This window comes from Triturus cristatus, chromosome 10 (genome assembly GCF_964204655.1).
Source record: "Triturus cristatus chromosome 10, aTriCri1.1, whole genome shotgun sequence".
Lineage (NCBI taxonomy): Eukaryota > Metazoa > Chordata > Amphibia > Caudata > Salamandridae > Triturus > Triturus cristatus.
Genome location: NC_140593.1, coordinates 953,029,129 through 953,048,286, shown reverse-complemented (window position 1 = coordinate 953,048,286; position 19,158 = coordinate 953,029,129). Strand labels below are relative to the sequence as shown.

Genomic DNA, 19,158 nt, shown 5'->3' with positions numbered 1-19,158 from the left:
TGCCCTCCGAGATCTGGACATGATTGGATAGGTTGCCCTGATGCTGCGCCCACTGGAACTTCAGGTCCCACTGCAGAGCCCGCATATGTCATCCGGCATGTGGCACCAGTAGGATGCAGGAGGCCATCAGGCCCTGAAGCCGGAGGGACATCCTGACCAAAATCCGGGATAGAGGCTGAAAGAGCAGAACCATAGCCTGAATATCCCGGACTCGCTGTTCGGGAGGATAAACCAGAAACAGCGTAGAATCCAGAACCGCTCCGATGAAAGGGAGCTTCTGAGAGGGACTCAGGTGCGACTTCGGCACATTGATGGAGAACCTCAGCAGATGCAGGAGGTTGGCCATAGTCTGGAGGTGGGAGACAACTGCCTGGGGCGAACCCGCCTTCAACAGCCAGTCGTCGAGGTAGGGGAAGACTGACACCCCCGACCTGCGCAGATGAGCTGCAACCACCGCCATCACCTTCGTGAACACCCGAGGGGCGCTGGTAAGGCCGATGGGGAGCATGGCAAACTGAAAATGCTCCTGGCCTACCATGAAGCACAGGTAACGCCGGTGGGCCGGCAGAACAGGAAGGTGAAAATAAGCGTCCTGCAAGTCCAACGCTACCATCCAGTCTCCAGGGTCCAGGGCAGACAGGACCTGAGCCAGAGTCAGTATTTTGAACTTCTCCTTCCGGAGGAAGCGATTGACGTCCCGGAGGTCCAAGATGGGGCGCAGGCCCCCCTTGTCCTTCTTGGGGACCCGGAAGTAGTTGGAATAGCAACCACTCCCTACTTCCTGATCGGAAATGCACTCGATGGCCCCCTTGGCCAGGAGGGCCGTGACTTCCTGAAGGAGAAGAGCCAAATGATCCCCCGACATGCGGTGGTACCGAGGTGGCATGGCAGGAGGGGAGGACAGAAAGGGGAGTGAGTAACCTTGGCAGATTATCTGCAGCACCCACTTGTCTGACATAATCTTGCACCAGTGGTGGAGGTGGAGGTGTACCCTGCCACCCACTGGCGTGGGGTGCCCCCGGAAGTTCGGATTAGGAAGGTTTCGAGGCGGAAGCAGCGGGGTGGAAGTGGCCTGCCCCGCACGCTTGTTACCAGATCCGCCCCTGCGAAACCCACGTCTGCGGCCTCACTGAGGCTGGCTCTGCACCGACTTGCTGGAAGGGCGCGCCTGGGTACCCCTGCACTGGCCACAAAAGGAACGAAACCCCGTTGTGGCAGGAGTTTTTGAGGAAAGACCCAAAGACTTGGCCGTGGCACAAGAGTCTTTAAAGCGCTCCAGGGCATTGTCAGCCTTATCACCAAAGAGGCGGGAGCCATCGAAGGGCATGTCCATGAGCGAGCTCTGGACATCAGGTGAGAAGCCAGTGGAATGCAACCAGGCATAGCGTCGGAAAACCACCATCGTGGAAATCGCCCTGCCCAATGAATCAGCCGCGTCCAAACCACACCTGGTGGCAAACTTCGCCTCATCCTTGCCCTCCGCAATTGCTTGGTAAAGGACAGCCTGGACCTCCTCAGAGCACTGAGGCAGAACCTCCGCCACCGAATCCCACACTGCGTGGGAGTAACGGCCCAATAAGCAGGCGGTATTAACCGACCTCAACCCCAAACTGGCTGAGGAGAACAACCTCTTGCCATATTGGTCCAGCCTCTTAGAGTCCTCGTCCGGCGGAGCCGAGGGAAAAGCACTCTGCGATGTCGAGGCCTGAATGACCAGGCTCTCAGGTGTGGGGTGAGTGGTCATGAAGGCGGGATCACCAGGCACGGGGCGATGACGCCTAGCGACGTTCTTATCCACCGGCGCCCCCAAGGCCGGGCGCAACTAAGTACCCAAGAGGACTTCGGTAAGGGCCTCATTGAAAGGGAGCAGCGGCTTCGACGACAGACGCCGTCTGGAGCACCTCCGTAAGGAGGTTGGTCTTAAGGGCCACCGTAGGGAGGTCGAGGGGGAGAGTCTCTGCGGCTCGACGCAGCACCATGGTGTAGGAAGCGCCCTCCTCCATAGTAGGCGGAGGCGAGGCAAACCCCAGGTCAGAAGACACATCAAGTTCACACGCGTCTTGAAGGTCATCCACCCAATCCTGCTCGGAGTCACACTGCCGCGCAAGGGGGCCTCGGATCCGTCCCAGTCCTCATCCGGCTCCGGGGTAGACGGAGCCGTCGCGGCGGCAGGACCGGAGCGGGAGAAGAGGCAAGCGGCGCCGGGAGCGGCGCCAGGAACGGCTCTGGCCGGCGCCGGACTGGAGCTCCATCCCAATGAGGATCCCAGGTCGGAAGGAAATGGTCCGAGAACTGAGGCAGGGGTGGGATAAACGGCACCCAGCGCAGCGCCTGTGGCGGAGCCAGGGGCGGCGCTGGGGCCAGGGCCAAGGGCAGCGCCGGGGCCGGAGCCGTGGGCGCTGGATCCAGTGGCTCCGGGGCTGGTGCTGGAGGCTGTGCCGCCGGGTCAACCGGATCTGGAAACAGGGCCCGCAGGCGCACCGGCGGGAGCCCGAGGCCTAAACAGGCAGTCCAAGGCAGCAAGAAACTCTTGCCGCTGTTCGGGAGTCGCCGAAGGACCCGGGTAGAGCGGGGTAGGCCGCGGGACTCCCAGGCTCCAGAGGAGCCGCAGGGGAGGAGCCCCTGTCCCCCACGTCCGCCTCCGGGGAGCGGCAGGGAGACGTCGGAGAGCAAACACGCTTCTTCGACTTCTTATGGTGTCGCTTACTGGAATCTGAAGGTGAAGACTTAGAGTCCGAGGAACGATGGTGGCAGTCCCGTGAGCCGACCCGCGAACGGCCCCTAGACCCGGAGCAGCGGCGAGAGGAGTGCCGGACATCCAGCAACTTCTGGCGCTGCTCCCGCAATGCCTTCGGGGCCATGGCACGGCAGTCCTGACAATCCCGGGAGTCGTGGTCGATCTCCAGGCAGTAGAGGCAGACATCATGGGGGTCCACCACCGAGACATATTACGGTGGCACGACCCACAAGACTTAAAGCCGGGCATCCCTATGTGCACCAGGAGACAAGAGGAGAAGACAAAAAGTCTTAAAAAGTGGTCAAAAAATTACGAGGTACGTGCTCAATCCAGATCTGCGCTTTCGGCGCGTAAAAAGAAAGAACTGACGTCAGCGCACATGGGTGGCGCCAAAGTAGTCTCCGTGACGTCGTCCTGGTGCGCACTATGCCAGTGACGGGCGCGGAGCAGGGGTACTGTTAAGCAGAAAACTTTCTGGATCCAGACTGACGCCTGGGGAAATATTCTAAGGTAAGGAATCTATCACTAACGTGTCTCTTTCAGATTTCCCTCCCACCAGAGCCCTGGTGGAGGACCTCCAACAGATGGTCCGCCGGAAAGTGAGCTACCGGGTCACCCATGCGTAGGATGCCCACAGCCGTGGATACTGCGTGAGCGAAGGCCGCATCCGTAGGGCCCCACGGTGGAGAAAGCAGCTCCTCTGTGGGCAACTGCTGCAAACTAAGGCGGCCGTCCCCGAGGCCAAGCGGGGCAGGCAAGGGCCAGACCTGGAATTCAGGAGGAGCCAAAGAATGAGGGACCTGCCGCTCTACCGACAAACACCCCTGCCTCAGGAAGGTCGGGGAGCCACCCTTCGACGCCGGTGGAAAGGACACCACACGGTGACCAGTCTCTGGGGAGGACAACACCAAAATGCAGCTTGCCTCCGGAGAAGAAGGAGCGTCCGAAGACGAATCCGTGATACGACCCCTGCGCGGAGCCGTAGAGTCCGCTGCTTGAGGTAGGACACCGGCGCCATCCGGCGTTGCCGGGCAAGGGACCTCCAAGTCACCCCGCAGCGGAGTCCGGATCGGGGACCGGAGTAGAGCTGGAGGCGCGCCGGCCCGACCCCGCCGAGGTGACCACCTGCGTGGGGGAACGGAACGGGACGGGCCCGGTGAGGGGCCCGAAGCCCTCCACCGGCCACGGCCCAGAAGGAGGCGAAGGTCGCCCGGCAACCCCTGTGGCGGCACCGGGGACGACACAATCTCCGACTTGCCCTCCAACGAGGCAGCCGCCTGTGAGGAGGTACGAGAGGAGCTCGGAGAGGGACGAGGGGTCCGCCCTCGACCCGGAGCAGGAAGAGAAGAGTCCACCGACCCCTGTGGCTCCGCACGGTCCAGCTGCTGCCGGCGCCGTAGTGGCATCACCTTGGCCTTAGACAGGACCACCCTGCCAAGGGTATTGAGAGGGGCTCAGGGATGCAACCCAAGCCCCGGCGACCTCCCGCAACACCACAGGGACCCCCCTTGCGGGTTTGCGGCGAGGCAGACATGCCGTGGCCTGAAGGAGGTGCCCCAGAGGAGCCGCACCCCAACAGCACCACATCCTCCAAGCCTGGATCCGACCCAGTCTACCGGCGACACCGCGGAGAGCCCTGTGCAAGGCGAGGGATCCGTCGACGCCCCAGGAGGGGAAAGAGGAGGAGACGCCAGCAAGGCCTGTAAAGCCGCCGCGTAAGTCTCCATATGGAATCTCGACGCCCCAGCACCAGGAAACGGTGGATAGGATGACACGCAGGGCCGCATCACCCGTGGAGAGTCCATGCCCCCGGTAGGCCGGAACCCAGCCCCCGGGGACGAACTGCGACACTTACCCACCGGGGAGTGACACTCACGTGACATCGGAGAAAGGCGAGGACGACGACCGCGGCCGGACCTGAAGCCGTCCACCGAAGCAGACCGAGGGGAGGACGTCGACCTGAAGAGACGTTTCATTCGGTGCTACCGCCGCGACTTCGGCTTCAACTTTTGGCATGCCGCACAATTCGTGGTGCCGTGATCCACCCTCAAACACCACATGCAAATGAGGTGAGGGTCCATCGCCGACATAGACGCCCACAAAACGTGCAAGTTTTAAAGCTCGAAGGCATTCGCACACTGTTCCACCAATGGAAGAAAGGGGGCCTTAAAACAGCCCCGCAGCAAGGAACGGATCCGCGTTACACGCAGAAAAGGAAAAAATTGACGTTGGCGCACCGGGGCGGGTCTTATGTGACCTTGCTGATGTCACGTACACGGACGACGCCTGGGAAGAGTCACGTGGTGTCGCCCCACCCCCGGCACAGGGATGCTGTGGCAAAAAGTTTCCAGATCCAGTCTCACGTTTGGGGATAATTCTACGTGAAGGAATCTGCGACTAGTAGTCTCTATCAGATATATGGATATGTAAGTTTGATATTCATTTGTACTCATGTGTGCATTACACTAAAATACACATTGAAAGTACACAACTCAAGAGAGCCCTTGCAGAATGTCCAGTTTAGTTTACTGGTTTTGCTTACTGACTGTAAAGGATGCCCAGCAGATAGCATTTACTACTATATGGTGCACCCCTATGTTTGCCCTAGCGCTGGCACTAAAATAATCTGTCTAGCGCCAATGCAGGCACCCTTGTACCATAGTGCAAGGATTCCAGCATTGAAGGGAATGATTGTTTACATGCAGGAAGGTGTCCCTTCCTGCACATAAACAATCCATAATGGCTATTTGTTACTTCTGTGTGTGCTGCATTTTGCAGCACACACAGAAGTAGCAAATCGTCATTATTTAATGATTGTTTATGTGCAGGAAGGGACACCTTCATGCACAAAAACAATCATTACTGGCTTTTTGCTCTTTCTATGTGTGTTGCAGAATGCAGCACACATAGAAAAAGCAAAAACAAGGAGAAACAAAATCATTCCACCTCATGTGCCATTGCATAGTGTTAGTTTTTTAGCGCTGCCACAAATGTACACCTCCTTGTAAATCAGGGGCAGCGTCAAAAAGCAATGGGTATTGCGGTGGAATACCCACAGCAACACCCATTGCACGCCCCTTTGCCGCAGAAGACTGTGGCGGAAAGGGGTATACTTACAAGGTGGTGTTAAGCCACGCTCAGGGGCTTAGCGCCACCTTGTAAATATTGAAAATGACGCTACGTCTATGGAGTGTGAAAAGAAGTGATGGTTCGGTGGTGATAGGTGCTTGTAAATATGTCCCAATATGTCTTGCAATGAGGGGCCATGCACCATGGCCAGTTTTTATTACTTGATGATGGTGGTGAACTGAAATAGCATATTAGCTTAATATGGGAAGTATAGATAAACAGAGGCAATAGATTGTTCATCTCACCCTTCACTTCAATGGAAGCTTTGCTCTTTGAGATCTCGGTTTCACACATGTACTCTCCAGTGTCCTTAGTTGTCACATCGTGAATGATCAACTTGGCCTGGGTTCCTTCCTGGAACAGCTCACATTTCTGGCTCCTCCGAATTGTTTTGCCATCCTTGCACCATTTCACATTTGTGGACGGCTTTGAGAGTTCGCAACTCAGGGTAAGGTCCTGTCCTGTGAAGGCTGTCATATCCTGTAGCAGTTTGATGATTTCAGCTGGTTTTTCTAAAAGAAGAAATCAGAGACACTTTTACCATCTCATGGCCATTGCACTTGGCGTTCTACATGCACACTGGAGATTTTAACACTGGCAAGTATTTTTAGCAGCACACTTTTGTTTAATTCTCCTGGTTGCAAATCAATACACTTGTTGACTTGCACAGCACTAGCAGGGCTCTTCTGAAGCCCTTAACAATAATCATGTCCTTTACTTAAGCCTCAAGAAATGCTGAACTGATTATTCATAAACTAATTCCTACCAATCAACATGGGCAACTAAACCAACACTTCTAGGGCAAAGGCATCGTGCTGCTCATTAAGAACCACCATGATGCAGCCTGGTCATATTATCTAGGACAGCAAAATGGATCTACAGAGGTGCATCATAAATGAAGTAAAGTTAGACTATTTCTTTTACCAGCACTTAAATTGGTGTCAGTGTTTGGAGAGAAGTTCAGCTGAGAAAAATATAGGTTAGTCAGTACATATCCAGCCATCTTCTGTACCTTTTACAATTAGGGAGGCCTTAGAGGTCAAGTTGCGGGCAGTGAAGAGCACTTCACCAGCATCGGTAGAAGCGGTTTCCTTGATACTGAGGGTGTATTTGCGTCCCTGGTTGGACACATGGAACCTTCCACCACTGTCCACCTTCTGCCCATTCACCGTCCAGTAGCAGTCATCTATGCTTTCATGAGACAAGAAGCACTCGAAGGTGCAGCTCTCCCCTTCTTTCACCTCTGTGCTTTTTAGGCGCTTGGTGACTCCAATGGTGAGTTCTGCAAGAACAAAGTCAATAATGGAGAAACAGTGAACAATTTCACATTGAAAACCATTGTTCAAGCACATACAAAAATACAAGAAGGGCAATGTTCTGCTACAGTGCAGAGGTTTCCGGAACATACAAGTTGGAACTAATTTGGGGATTTCATCTTACCGAGGTCAATAAAACAAGTACAGTTCAGTTGGATAAAAGTAGGTGCTAAGAAACAACCTGCTTGTACCTGGTAAAATAGCGGTGTGGGATGAAGTCCAGTGGGCTGAGCTTAAGAACATAAAGACTACTCAGTTACAACTGGCTGTACAGCAGTTGGCAACTTGGCCTAAAGGTGGAGTGTGAAAGAGGATAAACAAAAGGGAAATGTGTGTTCTTTGGAAAGGAGGAGATATAACCCTGTTAATGGTGTGATGACTCCAACCAAAGTTAAATAGAGTGAGAATATTCGGGAACCAGGGACTGAGAAGCAAATAAGAAGAAAATCAGTCGAGAAGGGAAACTAGAACATGCAGGACTAAAAATGACTTACCTTGAACACTGACTGTAGATTTGGCCACATCAGTACCGATATCACATGTGTATAAACCGGCATCAGCCTTGGTCAGGTCGTGGATGATGAGACCCAGAGTTTTCCCGGCTTGTAGATGCTCATACTTGCTGCCAGGGGTGAGCACCAGATCATCTTTCTTCCAGACAGGCTTGCAATTAGGTTTTGATGCTTCACACTGCAGAGTGATCATGCCACGTTCTTCGCCAATAGCATCGTCCAAGGACTTCATGAACATGACAGGCTTTTCTGAATCACACAGAAAGCAGACAATCCTAAGTCAACCAGAGGTCTTCTAAGAACAATAAAAATCCACTCAAATTCATGCAGTTCAAATAAGGCATTTGCGCTCTAGCAGCTGCAGCCGCTGCAGATAAGAGCGGTGGGACCGGATGGGGGGGGATTCCGAGAGATGACCATGAGGGAAAATTATTTATTTAAATTTTCCCTCATGGTCGTCACTCAAAAATCTCTCTCCACCCGGTCCCACCGCCCCACCGATCCTACCGCAGCGGCCGCTGCTGATCTCTAGTGCCTCCATAAGTGTCTGTCATAATAAAGATATTGGGATTGGTTCGGAAAAAAACACATTTTTGCATGTATGAATAAAAATGTGAGCTCATGCATGAAGAAATGATCATCAACTGAAGGTGTGATGTAGTTATAATGGGCTTAGCAGTTATACTCACCAGCTTCATATCGTTTCATTTGTTACAACTGTACATTGATGTTATTGAACGCACACTAGACAGGTTCATTTGTGACCCCTGCAAGTATTGAATTAATTTATATACCATGGGCCAGATGTACTAAAAGACTGGTCACAAAATACCCACCAACCTTTTGTTACCTTTCTTAGTTTTGCAATGCGACCTATGTTGCAGGTGGGAAAGAATGACCGGTCTTATTAATATTAACAAGGCTGGACTGGACAAAGCAAGAATCAGGCGTTTTCCCAGGGCGTTGGAAGGGTGTGGCACCAGTTTTGTTCCCGGGGGCCTGTTTTGTTACTGGGGATAGTTTATCACTGAGCTGAGGACACTGTATTTTGCAAATTGATATGTGTTTGAAAGCAACGGCAGCAGAAATACTTATATCCAAACGTTTTCATGCAACAATACCAAATCAAGATAACTCTGATGATTATTGTTCCTGTTGAGGAGGGATCGGAGTTTTGTCTAGTGGCAGCTTTGACTTATCTAAAACAGCATAGAGGGTTAAAATGCCTGCTGCAAAGAGTGTGTACAATGCACATCACATAACTTTATTTTATGTGGCTAGGTCAGTGGGTTACTGCTTTTGTCAGAGATTCTTTTGTTACTTGCAGTTCATTAGTTACAATGGTAAGACAGCACAGAAGACTTTTGCATTTTGCACCATTTAGAAACAATGTAAGTTTATTCAGGAAAGCTTTGGCATCACAGGCCAAAGTTAGAAATAGTTTGCCTTCACCACATAGAGTAACGGACTCAGTGAGGGATTTGTGGTGTTGCCAGAAGTTTCCGGAAGACAAAAATGAGTGAGGCAAGCTTGGGCTTCAGGGCATTCAAATCTTGAAGGTGAGAGGTGCAATCCTGGAGCCAAGCTCCCAGTTATTTATACAAGCTGGTCTCCTTATGATGGCACCACCCAAGCGCCATGAACCCTTTTTGATAAAGTGTTTTCCAAAGATAAAGATATATATATACTCCATATTGAAAGGATATCAGTGAGTTAACTCCCAAAGGCAAGCATTATCTGGTGGAAGCACAAATTAGTGGTGCCTGTAGCTGAGTATTAGAGTATTAAGGCTAACTGTGTTGAGGATTCTCTTAATAGAAGGGGTTAATGGGAAAATGCTGACTAACTGGGGATGTCTGGCATTTGAGAGTTCATACACATTCCTTTTAATTCCAAAATGGACCTCAATGAGAGTCCCTGCATGAATGAAGGACTGGATGAGGCAGCACGTTGACTGACCGTCTCCGTACTCTGCTTGCCTTCTTCCTGGACAACCATGATTAGCGCATTCGGGCAGCGGCGTAGCTTCAGTGGGGTAATTGGGGTGTTACACCTCCCTAATGAGATACAGGTGCTTTCAATTGGGTATGACGAGGTGTCTGTTGGATTTCACCTGAGATTTGTACATACATACAGACAAAAACACACACATGCAATCTCTCTCGTCTCAGTTTTCGATGGTCGTAAAAAATATTATTGATTTTGCAAAATATTGTGTTTTCTAAATACCCCTAACAATCCACACTCCTTTCCCTCTCCCCTGCCAGCATGATTGTTGGGAAATGTGAAGCTCACACCCACCAATCTTACTGACTAAGCTACGCCCGTGCATTCGAGTCATCTTATTTTTGTAAATCAATCACACTTCTTGTCTTCAGTATAGGACTACTCCCGGTAAATCATTTTTATGTGGCAGGTAGCAAAAGGATATCAAAGTTTGATGTCAGTTAAAGCCAGTGGGTTAAATTCACTCAAAATGAGAGCTGAACACTGGTTTTTTGCACATTTGGAAGTGCATGAATTTACAACACTAAAAGAGGACAAGCATTCCTAAAAATGAGCAACACAAATTTGCTTATCCAGCTTTTTTACAAAAATCTAGACAACTTAATGTTTCTGTATATGCTTTTCTTTATGTGGAAATGTCCTTTGTATCCATTTTCTACATGAAAAACCAGGAGTACCACTATTGTATGTATCATCAAAGGTACTAACAAGTAGTTAATTGGAGAGACAAGCAGTTTCCTCGTAGGGTAAAGTCACAAAAAATCTGTCATTTTCTGTAAAAGTCTTTATTAAATATTGTTTTCATGAGTGCAGGAATTAAGGATACTATCTCACTTGTGCATTATACTATCCATTGTCCTTTGGATAAAGTGATATGGCACTTCCTACACCAGTGTATCATACGTTGTGAGACACAGCTATCTGATGAAGAGATTAAAGTATTAAACCATATACACGTTATAGGAAATGGTTCATTTGTCATTAGCACAATTCTTTGGTTTTGATCACCCATATTGTTGTTGAAAATGTGGAACAATCATGTGAGATTTGGTGCTCCATCTTTAGCTACATTTTCATTAAGTTGGTGAGAGAAAATGGCTAATTTGGCAAACGAAATGGTTAATTAACAACCACATGCAACATTATTGATGATATGTAACAACACCTCATAGTGTGGGCTGACTAAGATAGTAAATTCTTACATCATAACGACAGCGAGTACTAACAGTTTACATTCAGTTTCTACCCACTACAGAAGCAGCTAACCAATGTGTTACTTCTATGTCAGTAATTGTGCAGCATATTGTACATTGCAGAATAGGATTTTTAATCAAACAATTTTAGTAATTGTTATCCTAAATTCTGATAGTACTTATCCCCAATTTTCAAATTGGTGAGTCTATATGCATAAATACGTCAAGCAAAATGCAACAGCACAATGTCCACTACTATACAGGAACCAGATAATATGGTGTCTTAAAATTCAACTACAGTGTTATCAGCCATCATTACAAGATTTTTTATTTATTTAAATTCTCAGTTTTATTGACCTAATGCATCAGTTAATTATAACCATACAGGCAAGATTAAACCATGTATAACAATAAAATGTTCTAAAGCTATAAATATTTCAATACAATCGACACATTAAAATACTAAAAACGAAGAAAAAAAGAAACAAATACATTTACCAGGTTATAATATGTGTGCTAGGCTTCTCAAAATTATGAGATTTTGGACTAAAAGTCATATTTCGTGACAATTGCTAGGACCTTTGTCAAGCAACTAACCATACATGGATAAAAGCTGTTTCAGGGCTCCTCACCGATATCGTTCATACCAGTTAATTGAAGAGGTGCTGCCCTTACAAGATATACAACATTGGATGCAGCAAACCGTCGTCAAAGATTACGATGCGTCGGTTCTGATTCGGGTCAATGTGTCGAAGTCGAGCCTTGTAGTCAGGACCTCAGATAGGTGCTGCATCGTCGAACCTTGCAGTCGGGACCTCAAATTGGCACTGCCACGTCATCGAACTGCGCAGGCGGGTCCCGCTTTGTCGTCGAGTCTTACAGTGATGGCTTTGGATCAGCACTGCGTCTGCGGGCACTGTGTCGGTTCTGTTCAGCGCATTGGTGATGATGCAGTGATTTTGTAGCGAATCAGCTGCAGAACCCACTTCTGAGTCCCTGACTGGAGCGGGTACCGGCACGCTGAGATTGAGTCAATCTCGGCAACGCTGGTGCTGGGATGACTCCAAATAAAACGGAGCCGCAATGATTAACAACAACGAAAGCCACGAGAAAGAGATCAGAAAGAGGACTGAAACAAGGAAGTAAACGCACATCAAGCCTGTTCCTCCTTCATAAATTAACCAATATTCAGGAACGCGCACCAACCTTGAGGAATCAAGTGTGGCCCTGACAATAGCCTCATAACAAAAAGTATGCCCTGTGTCTAAAGAGGTCGAAACATGTTGGCTAATCTAACATGAAGAATGTTCTTGAATGGCCCCTTGTGAATAACTTTGAAAGAAGGAAGTGATTATTCTTTACTGTATATTGGCGTGGGACTATCTCTGAAGGGGCCAATTTGAAGGATACTCTGCACTCCTCAATGGGCATTTGATTAACTCTTACAAGCTATTCCAGGACTTAATTCCATGGATAGCTACTGTTGATTAAATAGTGAAAGGACTCTGAATACTTTCTATTTGTGCATATTTTGTATATATTAGAGTATGTTGTACATACTTTTGGATATATGGAATTACTCTTCCTTTGTATGTGTTGCTGTGTACTTCTATGTAGGTTCTCTGTTGTCAGCCACCACAACTTGGTGGAATGCATTAGGAATTACCTGCTCTGGGGACACCAGCTGGCTCCTTACCATAGTCATGCTGGATCCTGTATCCGTCAGTGCCTCAACATCTTGCCCATTGGTGGTGACCCATTACCTATACTTAGTAGTATTTGATGGCACATGGATCTTAGGAACCAATTCACTGTCACCCAGGGAACTGGGGTAACCCTATTAAACTCCCCGCTCCTCTTTAACTGGGACACACTCCTTACCCAGCACTACACTCGCCACCCTTAGATTCTTTCCTCCAGTAGGAGGTGGTGCACTTTTTTACACTTGGGATCCCCCTTGTAGAGTCCATACACGTAGCACTCACAGTACTTAATGGGCTTGGGCTGCTGACCTTTGTCAGGGTCGTTTTTCTTCTGGTGGCCAGATTGGGAATGAGAACGAGACCCTTTCCCTTGTGAGTTGGTTTGGGGGCCTTTAGAGAACTCTGCCTTTTTATCCCCCACCTCCTTCTTCTGGTTGGATCCCTGATCTCCCTTTTGGGAGTACCCCCAGATGCCTTCTTGGATACTCTGGTGCTGGCCCAGATGTCCGCCTTCTTAACAAGTTTCCTGAGGCCAGTTAACTTGCTATCAAATAGGTGTTGGCACAGCTCTGGAAACCAAATATCAAGCACATGCTCCTTCAAGATCAAGTTGTACAGCTCTGAATAATCATCACCCTTGCTGCCCTTCACCCAGCCCTTCAGTGCCTTGCTGATATAATCCAAGAATCCACCCATGTTTGTGATAAGATCTTATAGCTGCACCTGAATCTGAGCCTATACCTCTAAGGGGTCAGTCCAAACGTGTTGACTAGGATGGCCTTCATAGCAGTGTAGCATGTCTGGGCCTCAACCTCTAGAGTAAGGAGTGTGTCCCTCCCCAACGTGGCCATATACCTCCACAAACTACCACCCCAGAACTACTCTGGGACCTGGTGCACTCTCAGAGCCACTTCATAGGCTGCAAACCATCTGTCTATGTCATCCCACACCACATAACTGGGTACCAAATCCTTTGGGATCCTAACTCTGGGCTCACCAGTGGATGCTGCAGGTATACTGCCACCATTGCTATTGCTGGACACCTCTCTCAGGACTCCGATGTCCAACTCGCTCATGCTGAGTTCATGGGCCATATTTCTTTCTTCCATGGACAGCTTTCTCTTCAAGAGCCTGCTCCTTCTCCAATTTAGCAAGGGCCTGCTCTTAGTCTAATTTTAGTTTCCTCTCCTCCCTCCTGTCTGCCAGCTTATCTGGGGGCAGGTTCCTTGATGACAGACTGCTGCCTGGTCTGCTTTGGACTTCCAGTCCTGGGAGGATGTTACCTCCCACATCAGCAGGCAGCAAGTCAAGACCTCCATCTTGGTCCTGCTCCAATCCCTCCTCCTTAGACTCCGACCCCTCTACCTTGTCCTCTACCTTGTCCACTTCTCCTTCTGGGTGGGCTGGTGTTCATGCTATTAAGGCTTTCCAAAGAACTGCCTTCTTGGCACTTCTCTTATGGAACACTCTTCTCTCCCGGCAGAACTCCTTGAGCTGGGCTACTGTGTAAGCCTCCAGGTTGGCCAGCTCGAATTCCATATTGACAGGTAGGACCACAGATACTGTATAGAAAATGAGTATGCGCCAAAAGACTTTTGGAAAAATCAAAGATGTCAATCAAGGAAAATGTAAAAAGGTTTGAATTGGTCTTAAGTATAGATTTGTAGTGAACACTGAATTACTATATGGTATTGCACAAACACAAGTCCTATGCTCACCGCTGTTCACCAATGTTAGGTATTGGGTTTCCACCTGGCAGAGGTATGCACCCTGTACAAGTAGCGACGACAATCCGAGTGAAAGTAAGCTAGATAAACACGAAAAGATAACCTATGCTCACCCTCTGGTAGCTTGGCACTGAGCAGTCAGGTGTATCTAAAGAGGCAATGTATAAAATGTTTGTCCAACACACACACAGTAACAAAATGAATACAGCACAAAATGACTCAACACATGCGCACAAAAATAGAGAATATTTATCTGAGTAAAACATGACCAAAATGACAAAAATCCAATAAGAAAAAATTGAGATATACATTTTTAGAGATTAAATTCCAAATCAGTGCTTAGAAGTAAATAGCGCTAAAAGGTTACTTGAAGTCGCGCTGGACCAGGGTAAATCCAAAGTTCAGGCCGACCACGATGAAGGGCAGATCGTCTACAGGACCCATGGAGGGTCCACTAAAAAAGTACCTTGAATGGTTGCAAAGTGTCTTCATCAAGACTACAATGCATTGCTTCCGATTCACACAGTCAGGTCGAGGCATCGAAGTTGAGTTTCATCATTTAACCTCACAGTCAGGACCTCGGATTGACGCTGCGTTTTCATCAAACCTCGCAGTCAGATCCCATTTCATCATCGAGCCGCGCAGTGATGTCTTCGGATTGGCACTGCGTCGGAGGACATTGTGTCAGTTCCGATCGGTGCACTGATGATTGTGTCAATTTTATAATAAATCAACTGCAGAACCCATTTCTGAGGCCCAGGACTTGATGGAGCACATCAGACAAGGATAGGACTCACAGATAGAGTCCAGTAGGACCAGCAGATTTGTTAGGAAGGTTTTTGTGTCCCTGAGACTTCAGAAAACAGGAGGCAAGTCAGCAAGCCCTTGCAGTCACTCTGGGTTCAAGTGAGATGGGTCCAGTTCTTGTCTTCAGTACGGTAGATATCAGTAGGCAGCAGGGGCAGCTCAGCACAGCAGTGAAAGAGTTCCTTTGAACAGTCAGTCAAGAAGAGTGGCAATCCTTGTAACACAGAAGACCTTACTCCTGGCAGAGTTTTTCACAGACACAGTTTTATACAGATTCTGTAGGGTCAGAGCCCCAGTACTTATACTCAAATATGCCTTTGAAGTGGGGGTGACTTCAAAGCAGCTCCTTAAAGTGCATATGTCCCCTTTCATCCCAGCTCGGTCTGCCAGGCTATCTGTGGGGGGAGGATAATCAGTCCTTTCTGTGGGGACAGGACACAGCCTATTCAGGTGCAAGTATCCGCTCCCTCTCCCCCATCCTGCCCAGGAAGGCTATCAGAATGCAGATAAATGCATAGGAGTCCTCTGTCCCACCTACCCTTCCTGTGTCTGTCTAGAGGGAATGCGCAAAGTGTAGCTGTCATCCAGCCCAGACGCGTATCACAGACAGGCTACAGGTATACACAGCTAACATAAGAGCAAAGAAATGTCCACTTTTTAAAAATTCAATTTCTAAAAAAGTAATGTCAAATCCAACTTTACCACTAAAGAGGATGTATCATTACCATTCCATAGATATGAAGCATGATTTAGCTACTCCTGTTTAATCAGGAACTACATCTTTAAAGTGTTTAAGGAATTCCTAATGCAAACCTTTCAGAGGAGTAGGCCTCACAGTTGTAAAAAATTAATTTGGCTGCGTGTCACTACAAGGTCAAGTAAAACTTAAAAATATATGTCCTGCCTTTTAGTTGCACAGCACTCTGCCCTTAGGGCTACCTAGGGCCTAACTTAGGAGTGGCCTATGTGTGATACAAGGGGTGTTTAAGGCTAGGCACAGGGTTTTAAATCCCAAGTCGAAGTGGGAGTAAATTGCCCACACAGACTCTGCAATGGCAGGCCTGAGACAGGTTTGAAAGGCTACTTGTGTGGGTGACACAACCAGTGCTGCAGATACACTAGTTGCATCTAGATTACAGGCTCTGGGTATATGGCATACCACTTTACATGGGTCTTATTAAAAAAAACACTAAATATGCCAATCAAGTATATACCAATGTCACCATGTTTGAGGGGAGAAGAACATGCACTTGAGCACTGGGTAGCAGTGGTAAAGTGCTCAGAGTCCTAACGCCAAAAAAAACGATACAGCAAAAAGTGGAGGTAAGCAAGCAAAAAGTTGGGGGAAGATCGCCCCATGAATGACAGGTCTTACATCTTATTACATCTTATGAGTGCAATTTCCAATAGGAAAGAAATGGGACCCCCACATTTGGTGTCTCTGGAATCACAATTTAGAAACACAACTTATGGTGAAGTTGGCTATTAAATTGCAATTCTGAAAATGCCACTTTTATAAAGTTGTCATTTTCTTACTGTAACCATTTGGTGTGTTCTGCCTTCGTCTGGGATATATGTCTGGGGTGGGTGACAGCTGGCTTCCTGTATTCCCTCTAGAAAACCACACACAAAGGAAGAGTAGGTGTAACTGAGTGGTCATGCTGATGGCTCATCCTGAGAAGGATTGGAGGGAGGAGCTGACACTTACACTTGAAAGGGCTGTGTCCTGTCCCCACACAAAGGGTTGCATACCCCCCTGTACTGTTTCTGGAGCCAGTGCCTGTGCACCTCAAAGCATCTCTTTGAAGTCTCCCCCACTTCAAAGGCCCAACTGGGTATAAATACTGGATCTCTGACACCCCCAAATGAGAACACGTATGGAACTGAGGACATTCTATCAGGAAGAAGCACTGTTGTGCTACTGGAGGGACTGCCACTTTACTAAACGGCTTTGCTGTGTTTGCCTGCTGCCTCTTGCCTGGGAGTGAGAAGAACTGGACCTGCATATCCACATCCCAGAACCAAAGTATCTCTAAAAAAATAAATTTCCAAGGGCTTGCTGGCTTGACTCCTGTTTTCTGAAGTCTCAGGGATATCAAAGACTTCTTTCTTCATCCTACAACCAGCCCTTTGACTCTGTCTGCTGTGAGCCCTGTTCTACCAAGTGGTGCCAGTCCAGCGCTTGGCCCTTGGAAGTGAATACCAAGTGCTGCAACTAAGAAAATCCACGCATCGATGACATTGTGTGATTGGAACCGGTGCATTTCCCTTGACAACGACGCATCACCACTGCTGCATGAACCGCAGACACCTCATTGCCGACTGCGCAACACATAATTTCCTGTTTCCGACGCATCTCTGACTTTGCACGACTCAGCACCAACACATCGCTTTGTGCTGCTTGCATCACCGACAGCCCAGAGGTTTAACGACAATGCATCACCTCAATGTGGTTCACATCTTGACCCTCGATGCATCTTCGACTTTGTGCAGCTCGGAACCGATGCATCACCTACATCTGTGGGATCGACAGCGACGCATCACCTCCTTTGCTCCATGCATCGCCTTTGACGTCAATGTATCCAAGGTACAGTTCAACGGGCCAATGCTGGTCCCCGTATTCGACCGTGGTCAGTCTGTACTTTTGGATTTGACCTGGTCAAAGGGGACTAGATAGCTCTGGTTGACGGTATTTGTTTCTAAGCACTACAAAACTGTTTATTCTTTAAAAATTCATATCTTGACTTCTACTTATTAGATTTTTGTAGTTGTGGTCTTGTTTTACAGATACAAATATAAGCTATATTTCAAAACAGGGGTGGAGTTTGTTCATGGTGTTTTCACTGTGTTACTGTTTGAAGTGTTGCACTAATACTTTACAGATTGCCTCTTACGTTAAGTCTGACTGCTCTGTGCCAAGCTACCAGAGGGTGAGCACAGGTTAATTTAAAGTGTGTTACTGACTTACCCTGACTAGGATTGTGGTTCCTGGTTGGTGAGGGTGCATAGGTCTTACAACCAGAACCCCAATTTGTAACACTTGTGGTAAATATCTCAGAAGCAAGTGAAAATAAACTAATCATCATCTTTGATTTTAATAGATACATTACTGAAGACCTGATTCTCGAAGCCGTTTGCTGATGTTTGGTATCTGTTGTGTGAAAATGGCATGACATATGCATGTTGTGGCACTCACAAAACATGCATTTCCACTAGTAAATGGATTTACTCTCAAGTACAAGTAAAACTGTATGGTATAACATTTATGTGGGCAAATAGCCTCAAAGGGATGGGAATTGGCCCTCAAATGACAAAGGTGCCTTGAAAAGTAGGTGAGAAACCAAAAGCTTATGAGTTTACTGGTTTTCACAAACTTCCAACCCTTGATATGGTCAAAGTTCTACTCCAGGCATGGGCAGGACCAGATCCCTCTCCATTGATATAGTAGTGGATGTAGTCCAAAATTAAGAAGGATGAACTGGAAAAATGTCTCCAAGGGGAAGGGAAAACAGAAAAGGAAAATCTTTTAAAGTGCAAAATCACTTGTTCTGTGTATGTTAGTGTAAAACCATGTAAGCTACATTTACCAAAGAATGAATGCATATGCATGTGGGTACTCTTGGAGAGAGACAGAGAACATCCTGTGTCAGACATCAATCAGTTTACTGTCAAGTCTCACCTTTAACCTTCAGACGTGCAGTCTCTGTCAGCTTCTCTGTCTTCAATGACACATTCCCAGTATCCTCCGGGGCCACTTGCCTCAGAGTTAGCGTGTGACTCCGACCAATCTTCTTGATGTCATTGAAGTTGTTAGGGTAGAGGAGAGTGTCATTCAAGAACCACTCTGCCTCCTCGTCATCATGGGACAGCTCACAGCTGAATATTGCGCAGCTCTCTTCATCGACTTCGACGTCTTCCAGGTGTTTCAGGACCTGCACATTACGAGCTAGGGAAGAAAGTGACAAGAAATGTCTTTATAGTTTTTAGTGGCTGTTGCATTACCACTCTCCCTATCTAAATATAAACC

General features: G+C 48.1%; 1 protein-coding gene across 27 annotated transcripts in view; it reads right to left on the bottom strand.

Moving 5' to 3' along the window:
• Positions 1 to 19,158, bottom strand: part of OBSCN (obscurin, cytoskeletal calmodulin and titin-interacting RhoGEF) — a 1,809,553-nt gene that overhangs the window by 1,325,932 nt on the left and 464,463 nt on the right. For all 27 annotated transcript variants that reach the window (XM_085628811.1, XM_085628818.1, XM_085628815.1 and 24 more), the window contains exons 32-35: positions 18,811 to 19,077; positions 7,677 to 7,943; positions 6,879 to 7,148; positions 6,112 to 6,378 (exon numbers count right to left, since the gene is read on the bottom strand). In XM_085628811.1, the coding sequence (XP_085484937.1) occupies positions 6,112 to 6,378; positions 6,879 to 7,148; positions 7,677 to 7,943; positions 18,811 to 19,077 (1,071 nt within the window). The remainder of the gene's footprint in view (positions 1 to 6,111; positions 6,379 to 6,878; positions 7,149 to 7,676; positions 7,944 to 18,810; positions 19,078 to 19,158) is intronic.